General features: G+C 34.5%; 1 protein-coding gene across 1 annotated transcript in view; it reads left to right on the forward strand.

The window, feature by feature from the left end:
* Med13 (mediator complex subunit 13) overlaps positions 1-14,874 on the forward strand; it is a 98,490-nt gene that overhangs the window by 71,170 nt on the left and 12,446 nt on the right. Inside the window, exons 17-23 of the mRNA XM_063250879.1 lie at positions 2,250-2,411; positions 4,805-5,028; positions 6,935-7,124; positions 8,029-8,485; positions 10,243-10,462; positions 11,395-11,586; positions 11,743-11,966. Coding sequence (XP_063106949.1) covers positions 2,250-2,411; positions 4,805-5,028; positions 6,935-7,124; positions 8,029-8,485; positions 10,243-10,462; positions 11,395-11,586; positions 11,743-11,966 — 1,669 coding nt within the window. The remainder of the gene's footprint in view (positions 1-2,249; positions 2,412-4,804; positions 5,029-6,934; positions 7,125-8,028; positions 8,486-10,242; positions 10,463-11,394; positions 11,587-11,742; positions 11,967-14,874) is intronic.

A 14,874-nucleotide genomic window follows, 5' to 3' on the forward strand; every position in this document is an offset into this window, starting at 1 on the left:
CCAGAACCTGTCAGAGTGTTGAGATTGCAGTCATGTGCCAGCCATGCCCAGCTTTACTTTCTTGATGGTACCCTTTGGTACATACATTTGTAATTTTGATGAAATTAATTTTTTCTCTGGCTTATATTTTTTGATGTCATATTTTTTAAAAGCTTTAGCCCTAAATCATGAAAATTTACTTTTCCCTTAAATTTATACTTTCAACTCTTAAAATTGTTTTTGTACAGAAAGAGGTTCAACTTCATTCTCTTGCTTGTGATTTCCAGTTGTCTGAGATTATTGGAAAGACTGTTTTTTCTCATCAAGTTGCCTTAGTACTTTAATCAAAAAGCAGTTTTCATAATTTTTTGGATGCGTGGTTATTTTCTGTTAATCTGTGTCTTTCCTCTATAAACAGTCAAAAAAAATCATTGCCATATATATATTAAATTTAATTAAAAAAATCATTAGCCTTTAGTGTTAGCTTATGTATTTTTATTACCCTTATACTTACTCTTTTTTTTTTTGGACTTTTTGAGACAGGGTCTCTCTATGCAGTTCAGGCTGGTTTTGAGCTCACTTTGTAGCCCAGGCTGGTCTTGAACTATTAACAATCCTCCTGCCTCAGCCTCCCAAGTGCTGGGATTACAGGTGTGAGCCACCATGCCCAGCGTATTTTGAGTATTGTATATGTAACACACAATGATACTTTCTCATGTGAGTTTTCCTCCCACAAGATTATTAGGACCCTGAAGACATAATGAGAATTTTTTCAGACTTACTGTTGTTGCCATAGTATTATCAGCAACTGTTACAGTTCCTGGCCCATCATAGGCCTTTAGTAATTATATTTTTTAAGGGGTAAGAGTGTCTGCAAGACTCAAAACTTAATTAGAATCAAAATTCCTGAGTCTCATCTGTATCAGAATTTCTTGGAATTGAGACTGCATATATATATTTTTAAAGCTCCATTGTGATTGCAATACCAGCCTTATCTAGTAATAGCTTTCTAGACTTTCTTATGTGAATAGTCACAAAGATACACATACTTCTGTGTATATCTGATAGTTATATGCTTTTTATAGATAATCATTAGTCCGTGTCACACAGCTTTTATCATTATATATATAATAGTTTATTTAAGTATAATTGTCAGGTATTACATTTGGAATTAGGTTCTTTTCCTGTACACCATTCAGTATGGGGGATTAATGCATAAAGTAATATCAGGCAGTGATGACAATTAAAATGGAATAATTTAATATATGATAAAACATACTTGATGGTTCAAATATACCATACGGAGTCCAAAGCATTATATTAATATTGTTTAGTGATTTTTCTTTTAGCTCTTGGATATTCATGAGCAACATCTTTTATTCACATTCTGATAGTTGCTCAGAAATGCATATAAGACAATTTGATAATCTGTGAATCTAACTTTATAAAGTATCTACAGATACTACTTTTTCACAGTGTAAGCAGGCTTATCTGTTACTGTACAAGTTTTACATTTCAGAATTGGTTTATTTCTTGTTTTTGGGGTGCTAGGGGTTGAACCTAGGACTTGAAGAACGATAGGCAAGCACTCTACCAATGAAGTGTACTCCCAGCCATGTATGTCAGAGTTGTCAGTCTATTTTTTCCAAATTAATCATTGCAACATGTCTTATTTATCTATTTCTTTACTGTAGTGATGGTATAACAAAGGGATATAATTTATAACCCATTTTTATGTGAAGGAGAATTCCTTTTTGTAAAATACCTGTGAGTGCTAGAGACAACCAAAAAAATGTAAAAAGAAAATCTAATTGATCAAGTGATAACTTTTTTTTTTTTTTTTTTTAAACGGGATCTCGCTGTTCAGTTCAGGGTGACCTCAAACTCACTGTGTAGCCCAGGCTGGCCTCCAACTCACAGTGATCCTCCTGCCTCAACACCCCCTCCCCCTCCGAGTGCAGGGATTACAGGCCGGCACCACCATGCCCAGTATAGTAGTAACAGTTTGTGAAGGAGTGACTTTTTAATGTCTGGTCTTGGTGCTTAATTACCTGGAAGAGCCTTTTTGTTTTTGTTTGTTTGGGTGCTGTATTGAACCCAGTGTCTCATGCATGGTAAGGAAATGTTCCACCACTTTATACAATTCTTCACATAAGGCTAATATTTTAATCTTCTTGATGGTAAAGAACTAAACTTCTCTAGATGTGTTTATTATCCTAAAACTTTATGTTGGCAATAGCAATTCTTACTTTTTTTTCTAATGCTCGTAGATGTGAGTATGCAGTGCTCACAGGATATTCTTCGAATGCTCCTTTCTCTTCAGCCTGTTCTTCAAGATGCTATTCAGAAAAAAAGGACAGTAAGACCTTGGGGAGTTCAAGGTCCTCTCACTTGGCAACAGTTTCACAAAATGGCTGGTCGAGGCTCTTACGGTAAGTAATTTATGGTGATATGTAGTGTCTGACTGACTTATTTAAAAAAAATATTTTTTCTTTCTCCAGTTGGGAAGTGATCCCAGTACCTTCACACTAGCTCCCTATCCCTAGTCATTTTAGTTTTTATTTTAAAAGGATCTTCCTAAAAAGCTAGATTTTTCAGGCTTAGTTTGAACTTGTGATTTGTGGTTCATGAGCTTAATTTGTTCCACGATTCTGGAAAAGGTGGCCATGTTTGTCTTGTAGGGAATGTGGTTGTGGTCGTATTTGTCACCAGATGCACAATTTGCAAATAAAAACAAAATTTTGCCAAATGCTTTTGTTTGTGATCCAGGTTGTTCACAAACAAAAGTGTTTGTGAACCAAGATACCGCTGTAATTTATTGGATTCTCAGGTTAAAAGGAGTAACTTTACTGGGATATATTTTACATATTCAGCTTCTCAGAGTTGCTTGTTTTGGTACCGGGAATCGAACTTAGGGTCTTGTACTTGCTGGGCAGGTGCCATACCATTGAGCTACATCCCAGCTGGCTTCTCAGAGTTTATGTGAAGAAAAGGTCATACTACCAAGCCAGGGTGGGAGAGGAGGATAGGTGATAATTCTAGCGATGAAAGACCCAAAGGTCTTCATTACTTAAAAAAAAAAATTGGGACAGAGACAGAAATTTGCTAGTTTTGACAATGGTACAATGTATGATTTCAGAATACATAATATACAGAAGTAAATTTTCTTTTTATAAATCACTAATTTAAATGTCAGGAAAAAAGTGATATTGTATGAAAATGCAGTTAATTATATTTTGGTATAAGCTTTTACGTTGTTTAAAAACCTAAGATAGTAAATATTTATTTTTTTTACCTGATTTGCTGGTTTTGGAGACAGTTTTTATCAGTACATATACAACTGTCTTTCCCCTTTTTTTTAATGACTGTGTGTAGTCTATTATTTTTTACCTATGTTAATGTATCTTACCAGTGTACTATTTATATAGATTGTTTTCTGTCATCCTCATTACTGTGTGTGTGGTGCAGAGGATTGAACCCATGGCCTTTATACTGAACTAGCCCTTTGTATAAGTTTTTATTTTTTGAGACAGTCTCACTAAGTTACTCAGGTTAGGCTTGAATTTGAGATCACCTTGCCTTAGCCTCTCAGATTACAGATGCTGTGATTCCAGACATACCACCCCTCCTGCTTCATTACAACTATTTTAAAATAATGCATAAGCTTACACATATTGCTAAATTACTTCTTTCCCCAAACCTTTGCCAGTAGGGTACTGAATTGGTGAATGAAAAATAGTTACTTCATTAGAGTTTGAGAGACTGAATGGAACAGAATGGGAGGATAAATTTCCTGTTATGCTGCTAGTTCCATGATACAGAACAAGTTGTGTAACTTTTCAGTTTCTGTTTTGTCATCTCTAAAGTAAGCTAGCCTTATGTCTTTTGTGAGAATTAATGAAGTTAATACATGTAGAAAGTTTTAAATAAAACCTAGCATTTAATAAATGCTGCAACTCTTTGTTATATTAAAATACTCTAATAGTGAAAATCTTTGTATAAAAGATACTATATTTTGTAATCTGTTCTTGTCCTTTACCCATTTTCCATTTGTAAAAGATTTTGTGATAACATTTATCCTGAAATCTACCTTTCTAACAATATTTAAGTTTACAGTTCAGTTTTTTCTCTCTTGTACAATGTCATCTAGCACATCTTAATTGACTTAGCTTCTCACGGATTTGTCAGTCTCCTCTCTATGAAAAGAAATGAACCTTTTGTCATATTTATTGCAAACCTTTTCCTGATTGTTGTTAATCCTTTGGCTTTGCTTATGTTTTTCATGCTCTAAACTTAAATTTTTATAGTTAGGTTCAATTTTATAATGCATAGGATTTATGTTATAATTAGACTGGCTGGGCCTGGTGACACACACCTATAATCCAAGTACTTGGGAGGCTGAGGCAGGAGGGTCACCGTGAGTTTGAGGCCTGCCTGGGCTATATGTATATTGTGTTCAAGACCAGCCTGAACTGTACAGTAAGACCCTATCTGTCTCAAAAAAAAAAAAAAAAAAAAAATTTTAGAAGGACTCTTTCCAGACCAAATTTGTTAAACTTAAAACCCTTTTGCATGTTTTCTTATTGTACTTATAAGTGTTCATTCAAATTAATTATTTTCCATTTCAATTAAGGTAATCAAATGTGTTTTGTAAAAACTGTTTAGGTGACTTCTAACTCTGGGAAAGTTTCAATTATTGGCTTTAAACATTTTTGTTTTTAATAAGATATTTTTACTAATAACCACTGCATTAACTTTTGACATTTACCACAAAGGAGACATGGCTTGCTTTTAAGTGTTTTCTTAAAATATCTTTCTTGCTTAGGAACTGATGAATCTCCAGAACCACTGCCAATTCCCACATTTTTGTTGGGTTATGATTATGATTTTCTGGTGCTTTCTCCATTTGCTCTCCCTTATTGGGAGAGACTTATGCTGGAACCCTATGGATCTCAAAGAGATATAGCATATGTTGTACTATGTCCAGAGAATGAAGCTTTGTTACATGGAGCCAAAAGCTTTTTTAGAGATCTTACTGCAATATATGAGGTAGGTGTTTTAAAAAGAAGTGGTATTTTATCTAATGATGTATGGTTATGTATAAAACATAATGGGAAGTTCCACAGATTACGACAGAGTGATGATGACAGCAGTCTGTTTAATTATGATACCAACCAATTAGTGGTCTTGGTTGTCCGTTTTTTATTTTGTTTTATTGAGACAGGATCTCAAATTTGAACTCATAGCAATCTTCCTCCCTCAGCCTCCCAAGTGCTGGGCTTATAAGTGTGCGCCAACACACCCAGCCAGTTAATATTCTTGACCCGATTCTTGTTAGGTATATGTACATACCATGGTTCATGGTGGAAAGCACCCTATGAGTGGGTGAATATTGATGGTTTGTGTATCACTCAAAGCAGCCTTTTCTAAAACAAAAAGATAGAAGTGTTAATTAGGACAATTATGTTCATTGAAGTTCTAGTCCTAATTGTCTGAGACCACATCTAGCCAGGCATGGTGGTATTTACCTGTAATCCCAGCACTCAGAAGGCTGAGGCAGGAGGATCACCATGAATTTGAGGCCAGCCTTGGCTCCATAAAGAGTTCAATGCCAGGCTGAACTAAATAGCTAATTTGCCCAAGCTTGCCCCAACTTTAAGATTCTCCTGCCTCAGCCTCCAAGTAGTTGTAATTGCAAACACGTACCACTACATCTAGCTTCTTGACTATTGTTATACATTATATTTCTCATACAGTGTCTGTCATTAGGAACAGTAGTTATAAATTACACATGATTTGTGACAAAAAGCTTCATTCTACCTTTCTTTATCTACAAGTACTTGACTAGCCAATCTTTACATTTTGATTTCTGTTGCAATTTAAATTTGTTTTCTGTGCTGATTTAGTTTCCATATAAATTTTCCTTTTAAATTACAAGTTATCTGTATATTATCTTTTTATAAAGAAGCATTGCCCAAGCAGTTATTTGGAACACAAGCTGAAAATTCCTCCCCAAGAAAGTTATATAGTCAAATAATTTGGGGGAAACTTATTATTACCTTTTAGAGGCTCACAAATTATATTAAGTTAAAAGAGTTTTGAAAGTCTTGCAGTAAAGAAACTGAAATTAGCCTAATCCAGTTTTGTAAATTTGTTGACATTGGGCAGCTTATAACAAAAATTACTGACCCACAAAACTAGAGAAAGAGCTGGCAAACGTAGTGTAAATACATGGTGTAGTTACATGCTAAGTTTTATTTTATTTTGACAGATAACTATTTTTATGTACATCAATTGGATAGATGTGTAATTTTAAATGATTTTTGTTGTTGTTGTTGTTTTTAAAGAGAGTCATGGTGTCATGGTGTTACATACCTGTGATCCCATTAAGTTTGCAAATTTGAGCTGACCTAGACAACTTAGTGAGATTATATCTCCAAATAAAACAAAATTTTTTTTAAAAAGTGCTGAGGATATAGCTCAGTGCAGAGGCCCTGGGTTCAATCCATAGTACCAGAAAAGAGGGCTGGGTTGGAGTGTTACAGGGTCTTGCTGTGTTACCCAGGCTGGCTTTAAGCTCCTGAGTCTCCTAAGTAGCTGGGATTTATTTACAAGTGTTGTGCTAGTACAACTGTTTGTATTTTTTTTAATGACTGCTTTTTTTTGTTGTTGTTAACCTTTTTTTGGTATTCTGTAAGCTTTTATTATTCAAACCAAATGGCTGTTGCTGTTGTCTAGTACTGTTGTGTAGATATGTTTCCATGATAATTATTTTGCTTTTGAAAGAAATTGAATGATTTCTAAAGGAAGAAGAAATGCCAAAGGCTGTTTTCACCTATGCATATTTTTATTTCAAATGTAATTATAAATAATCTGGTTCTAAATAACTTAAATGCTTTATTTTCTAATGTATACTCAATAAATTCATTAATTCTTTTTTAATACATATTTATAGTCTTGTCGATTGGGTCAACATAGACCTATTTCTCGACTGTTGACGGATGGGATTATGAGAGTTGGACCTACTGCATCAAAGAAACTGTCAGAAAAGATTGTAGCAGAATGGTTTTCTCAGGCAGCTGATGGCAACAATGAAGCATTTTCTAAACTCAAGCTTTATGCTCAAGTCTGCAGATACGACCTAGGTACTGAACTTACATTTACTGTGTTAAGACTGGTACTAGCAAACTATGACCAGGTCCAACTAGCTGTTTTTGTAAATAAAATCTTACTAAATAAAGCCATCTTCATTCATTTATATATGGTTTCTGTCTGCTTTTGTGCTACTGAATCAGCTGAGTAGTACTTAAAGAGACTATGGTACACAAAAACAGAATTTGCTAACTGAACCTTCCCAGAAAAAAAAGCTTTCCATGTGGAGATCATTTGGCAGTTGTTGTGGATTCTAAATTATTTTTTGTTGATTCTGTAGGGTCTGGTGTTTTATTCACATAACGATGCTTGATTTATTAGTACTTTAGAGATAAAATAATTTGTAGATCCTCTTCAACACCGAGGAGTGGTGCTTTGCCATAGCTAAGAAAATGACTGCTATTTAAAACGTTGTTGTAGTACTTGGGAATACCAGTAGTTTTCCTTTAGATTTAATTCAAAGAGAGACAGTACCAGTATAGTGATTTTCATTATATATTGTTTTAATTTGAGCTTTCTGGTAACATTTTTCATTTTATATTTTAATTACTTATCAGCATAAACAATATTTCCTGAACTTCTGGTTTTGAAATTCTTTCAGTTGTTTGAAAATTTGCTAGATACTGTTTTTTTCATTCAGTTAGTTGTGCCTAGGAGATACAATTTTATTATGCTTTCATAGTAATCACAATTTGTATAAAAATGCTGGTTTACTTTTACAATTCTGTTTTTAAATTTCTTTAGTTTCTAGAAGAAAACAGAAACCTAATACATGTTGTAACTGTGAGCAAGCAGATAATTGTCAAAGTATCACCTAGATTATTTTTTATTTGTATATTAAAATAAAGGAACTGCTTAGCAAAATAAAAAATTAAATGTCCTGCTTTTATTCTTTAGGTCCTTATCTAGCCTCGCAGCCCTTGGACAGCTCACTACTTTCACAGCCAAATTTAGTTACTCCTACAAGTCAGTCTCTGGTTACTCCACCTCAGATGACAAACACTGGAAGTGCTAATACACCGTCTGCCACATTAGTATCTACAGCAAGCAGCACCATGACGATGACTTCAGGTGTTGCCATATCTTCTTCAGTTGCCACAACCAGTTCAACTTTGACCACAAGTTCATCTTCATCATCTTCTAACTTGAATAGTGGAGCATCATCAAACAAACTACCTTCATTTCCACCCTTTGGCAGTATGAACAGTAGTGTTACAGGATCCATGTCTGCACAAACAAGTACGGTTCAGGGTAGCCAGCTAGGTGGGCAACAGTCATCAGCTCTGCAGACGGCTGGGATTTCTGGAGAGTCATCTTCACTTCCCACTCAACCACATCCTGATGTGTCTGAAAGGTACCTTGGAAAATATTGGTCTTTGTGGTTGTGGGATACAGTTCAGTCATGGAACATATGCTTATAATCCCTGAAGCCCTGGATTCAGTTCCCACACAGAAAGATAAATAACTAAGAAGATGGTAACATTGTGACAGAACATGATTACAGGGGCCAGGGATGTTTGGCACCTAGCTAGCAAGTACAAGGTCCTGAGTTTGATTCCCAGTACCAAAACCAAAAACACATTTATAACAGTATAGTGCTTTTTTTCCCCCTTACTATTGAAAATTTAGCTTTTATAATGTTAGAACTCTTTAAATGTCTTTAACACATACTATTAGACTCTTCAGATTGGGAGTTAAGGTCTTTTCTTTCATTTTTGATTTTTTGATATGGGATCTTGTTGTGTAGTTTAGGCTGGTCTTGTCACTGTGGTGCAGGCTAGCCTCAAACTTGAGGCAGTCCTCCTGCCTCAGCTTTCTGAGTGCTGGAATTACAGTTGTACACAGTTCAGGGAGTTAAGATCTTTAAAATCATTTAATCCAGATATCTATGTGGTTTGTGTCCTGTGACATAACTGTCAAATAGATCTGCCTATGTAAATTATTTCAGTAATTAAGAAATTGATACTCAGTATCCTATTGAAAGGTTTTGTTTTGTTTCGTTTTGTTTTTGTCTTTTTGAGACAGGGTCTCTCTGTGCAGTTCAGGCTGGCCTTGAGTTCACTTTGTAGCACAGGGTGGTCTCAAACTCAGAATGCTCCTCCTGCCTCAGCCCCCCGAGTGCTGGGATTACAGGTGTGAGCCACCATGCCTGGCTGTTGAAAGGTTTTAAAGTCACCGAGTTTTAAATTTCAGCTCTGCCATTTAATGGTGTTGCCAGTTAGGGGAAATTTTAACCTTTCAGAGAGTGTAACCTTATTTGCAAAATGCACATAATATAATATAATGTACATTAAGTGCTTTACACACTGCTGCTAAGTTACTTACAATAGTGACGACAGTTTTTGTTCCTTTTATGCTGGAGGTAGGGGAGAGTTCCTTTTGACTTAGGAATTATGGTAGGTGCATTTTGTCAGCTATCCAGGATGCTGTTGTACTCAATGTTATACCCATAAATGGCAGGGAGGGACTGTTACACAGGTTGATCTACCCATGTTGACTAAATAAATTTGTAGTTTAAAAATAAATCATCCAGGGGCTGGGGATTTAGCTCAGCGGCATAAGTGCCTGCCTTGCAAGCAGGCAGTTATGAGTTCGATCCCTGGTTCCGGTAAAAACGAAAAAGACCAAAAAAAAAATCATCCATTGCAGAGTGAAGCACATTCTCCATTGACATTATGAAGTATGGAATGAATTTGTATAGTCTGTAAAAATATCTGAAACCACTGAATAGGTTTAGAAGCCTGGTTTACTTCTGGTGTACCTTTGTTTCTAGATAACACTCAGGCAAAGGCCTATCTTTATTTCAGTTTTATCCCTTATGTGCTAAACTCTCAGTTTTTACACTGAGATTTTTTATTTATAGTTATTTATTTATTGGAAGTGTTTTTATTTGTTTATTGTAGTTTAATTTTAGTGCAAAGGACATTGTACACAGTGAATGAATAGTATGTGCAATGTTTATGGTTCTGTGAGAAGAAAGAGATGTACTTCACTGTCAGAAAGGCTGTTGACACCTCCTACCAGTTAAAGGAAAGTGATGTAAGAACTTGCATTAATGCTGTCTCAAGCAGTTACTCAACTTTTATATCTTCTTTTTACCACAAATTTTAGCACAATGGATCGGGATAAAGTGGGAATCCCCACAGATGGTGATTCACATGCTATTACCTATCCACCTGCGATTGTTGTTTATATTATTGATCCTTTTACGTATGAAGACAAAGACGAGAGCACTAACTCTTCTAACGTGTGGACTTTGGGGTTACTCCGATGCTTTCTGGAAATGGTCCAGACTCTTCCTCCTCATATCAAGAGTACTGTTTCTGTACAGGTAAAAGTGAGAAATGCTTTTCTTACTCACACTGATCTTCTAAATGCCAGGTTCTATTGATTTTACTTTTAAGTGCTATTATAATACACATGTTAAGACAGTTATAAAAGATAAACTTTTAGTCATACTACAATGATAATAAGAAATAAAAAAAGGTTATATTGAGTACATTGTGTGCCTCATGTTATTTTATAAAGCGGTTTTTAAATTAATAAGTCTGATAAATGGAAAATATAGCATGAATTTATATAAGCTAGAGTTCGTTTTGCTTTTTTTTAATCACTATGCAGTACACACTGGCTTTGACTCGCCTATCTTAGCCCCCATTACCCTTGCGAACCACCATACTCAAATGTAAGCTAGAGCTTTAAGACAGGTTGTAAGTAAAATTATAAGAAAAGAACCTTAGTAAATGTTTTATTTTTAAATTTTATTTATTTATTTATTTATTTTGGTACTGGGGATTGAACTCATGACTTGTGCTTGCCAGGCAGCTACTTATTTTAGTAAAATTTTTAAGGAAAATCTGAACTTTTTATTTTATCAATTACAAAAGGGCTATCTATGTTGGTGTTAGTATAATTGCTATATAGGAAATGTTAAAAGTTTTTAGGCAGTCCTTTAGTTTGGGACCTATTAGTAAAATTGATTTATTAAAGAATTGTGTTTTCTTTAGATAAAAATTAAAGCTAAATTTTATTAAAAATCCTCTAGTGAGGAGTAAGTTTTAGCCCCATAATATCTTTTATTCTTTTTTTTTTTTTTTTTTTTTTTTTTTTGTCTTTTTCATTTTTATCGGTACCAGGGATCGAACTCACGACTGCCTGCTTGCAAGGCAGGCGCTTATGCCGCTGAGCTAAATCCCCAGCCCCTTATATCTTTTATTCTTGAATAGAAGTTTAATGTTTGCGTTATTTATCTATACTTCTTAGATTGTTCCTTGTCAGTACCTGTTACAACCTGTGAAGCATGAAGACAGACAAATTTATACTCAGCATTTAAAATCCCTGGCTTTTTCGGCTTTTACCCAGTGTCGGAGACCACTTCCAACATCAACCAATGTGAAAACATTGACAGGCTTTGGTCCAGGTTTAGCCATGGAAACTGCTCTTAAAAGTCCCGATGTAAGTTTGTTTTCCATACTTAGTTATGGAATAAATATAATTTTTATGCAAAATTAGGTGTAATTTTTAAAATTTTGCTTTCATTTTCCAATTAGAATTGGGTAAATACTATATATTTCTTAAAGATTACTTAGTCTTCAATGTTTTGTTTTACAGAGACCAGAATGTATTCGACTTTATACACCCCCATTTATTCTGGCTCCTGTGAAGGACAAACAGACAGAACTAGGAGAAACATTTGGAGAAGCTGGACAGAAATACAATGTTCTTTTCGTGGGCTACTGTTTATCACATGATCAAAGGTGGATTCTTGCATCTTGCACAGATCTATATGGAGAACTTTTAGAAACATGTATCATAAACATCGATGTTCCAAATAGGTACTTATATTTCCTTAAATGTATGCTTATATCATCCCACTGAAAAATTTAGCATAACATCTAAGATGTTTGATTTTTAATGAGTAAAAAACTGAAAGGTTATATTCATTGAGACTAAGAACTTAGGACACTTTTCCTTTTTTTTTATTTGTGAGTATATTTCATAATTAACAATCAAATTAATCTGTTTTTACAGAGTTTAAGATTCCTAACTTTTATGTCCTGAAAGCTTGAGATAATGTGCTTTGTGGTTTTTGTTTTGTGGGGGGTATTTTTTTGGATTGAACTCATTACCTACCAAGCAGGCATTTACGCCACTGAGCTAAATCCCCGGCCTGAGATAATGATTTTAGCTGAAAAATTTTGAAACAAAGGACTAGCAAACCCTTCTGCAGCTAAAAAATACTAAATGTTTAAACTTTCCTTATGTACTCTATGAGATATAAACATAAGTAACTGATTTAATTTTCTTTTCTGAAATTGTTGACTGAAAATTATAATCATTTAAATTTTAGAGTATCTTCTGAAAATAATAGTATTTTTAGAATTCTCCTTGGCAGGAATTAGATATAGTGGTTAGTCATTATGAAAGATGTAACTAATAGGCCACAACAGGTGAGCCTCATGTTATCACTTAAAACAGTTCTAGTAACATTAGTTCAAGGGTAATGAATGTTGCTCATGAGTACTTGAAAAGCTGACCTGTGTAGTGTTTCAGTTTTCAGATTTAGAATCTTAAAAAAATATTTATGTTTATCCTTTATTTTCCTTTTTATTAAATAATGATTTTTTAAATTCAGAAATTTGTTTATGTGTAAAAATATTTAGATTATTAGATTTTAGTGGTGCTGGAACAGCAGAAAATGGAAGGTTTTTTTAGAATTTTTTTGGTGGTGGTGGTCTAGGGATTTGAATTCAGGCACTTTACAGTAAGCTACATCCCTAATACTTTTTATTTTTATTTTTTGAGATAACATCTTTTCTGAGTTACCCACCCTGCCTCAAGTTTTGTGGGTCCTCCTGCCTGCCTGTCTTAGAAATATTAATTTTATATTTTTGCTTATGGTTCATAAACCTTAGAACAGTGTTTTTTTGGTTGTCTTTGTTATCGTCTTTTTCTTCTTCATCATCTTCTTTGTTGTCTTTGTCTTTTTTGTCTTCTTCTTCCTCTGCTTCATCTGCTTCTGCCGTTGCTGCTCCTGCTTCCTTTTTTTTCTTCTTTCTTCCTCCTCCTGCTCCTTTTTCTTTTTTGATGTTTTTCAGACAGGGTCTCTATGTAGTTTAGGCTGGCCTTGAGCCCCCTTTGTAACCTCGGCTGGTCTCAAACTCACAATGCTGTTCCTGCCTCAGTCTCCTGAGTGCTGGGATTATAGGTATGTACTACTACACCCTGTGAACAGTGCTTCTTTATTCTCTCAATATAGTTTTATTTCTTTGGATATTTGTGCTAATTAAGTAACAGTTGTAAAGAATATACTTATGTATAGAGTACGAGATGGTAGGTGAAAAATAATAGCACCCTTTCTGTTATAATAAAAATAGGGTCATTATTCTACCTTGAGTTAAAAAAAAGTAGGAGTGGTTTAATGGTTAAGAGGTACAGTGCTGGTTGTGGTGGCTCACACCAGTGTAATCCCAGCACTCAGGAGGCTGAGGTAGGAGGATCATTGCAAATTCGAGAGCAGCCTGGCTACAACTGAAGGCCAGCCTGAACTCTATAGAGAGATCCCTGTCTCAAAAAAAAAAAAGAAAGAAAGAAAGAAAGAAAGAAAGAAAGAAAAGATACAGTAATGAAATTGGAGAGACCTGGGTTCAAATGCTAATCTTTCTACTTAGTAGTCATTGTTCTTAGGACAATTATGTTGGCTAGCTGAGTTATTGCTAGCTTATCTGGAAAAACTGGAGAGTAGTTGTTTCTGCATCATAGGATTATTTGGATGAAATGAAGTATTATATGTCAATTGATTGGGCATGGTGCTTTGGATATAGTAGGTACCAAATACATGTTAGCTACTGTTGCTTGGACACAGAATGCTTGTATTATTATTTACTTGCCCTTAAGGGATATGGAGATATAGATATAGATAGATAGATAGATAGATAATCTTGTATTATCTTGTTTGTTCTGAAATTTTCCTGGGTATTCTTCAACTTACAGAGCAGAGATTGGTTTACCATAGCTTGTGTACCAAATTTGACTACTACCATCTTTCTAGTCATTGTCTACTGGCTATTTTCATGCTGTAGTAGTAGAGTTGAATTCTATTGACAAAATCTTAATGTCTTAGAAAAGTTAAGATACTGGCATTTTTTTAAAAAACATATTTACTGCCAAGACATAGTGGTAAATGTCTATAATTCCAGGTATCTGGAAGTCTGGGGTAGAAAGATTATGAGTTTGAGCCCAGACTGGGAAACTTGAATAAGACTCTGTTTCAAAATAAAAAATAGTTTTAAAAAAGTTTATTAGTGTCAAAATGACTGTTTCTGGTCAATGAAGGTAGTTAGCAAGCTTTTTTTTTTTTTTTTTAAATTTCACATTTCAAAATACACACTGTAATGTGTATTTTGAAAAAACAACTAAATAAACTTGATAATGCATTCCTGTAGCTCAGCTATTTAGGAAGCAAAGGCAGGAAAATTGCTTGAGCCCGGAAGTTCAAAGCCAGCCTGAGGACATAGAGCCTGTCTCAAAACAAACCAAAAAAACCTTACATTGCCAAACTTAATTTCATGTACATTGTTACTTAGGACTTGTGTAAAGATATAAAGCATTAAAATTAAGGGACCAGAGCCTAAGGGTGTGGAACATACTTGCCTAGCATGCATAAGACTCACAATCCTTAATACTGCCCCTTCTCATAAATTTATCCCATAAATTTTAGAAATATTTATGACTGCCCTTTTT

The sequence above is a fragment of the Cavia porcellus genome, unplaced genomic scaffold, assembly GCF_034190915.1.
Source record: "Cavia porcellus strain 051 isolate PalLab524CR breed Dunkin Hartley unplaced genomic scaffold, mCavPor4.1 scaffold_6, whole genome shotgun sequence".
In the NCBI taxonomy this organism is placed as follows: Eukaryota; Metazoa; Chordata; class Mammalia; order Rodentia; family Caviidae; genus Cavia; species Cavia porcellus.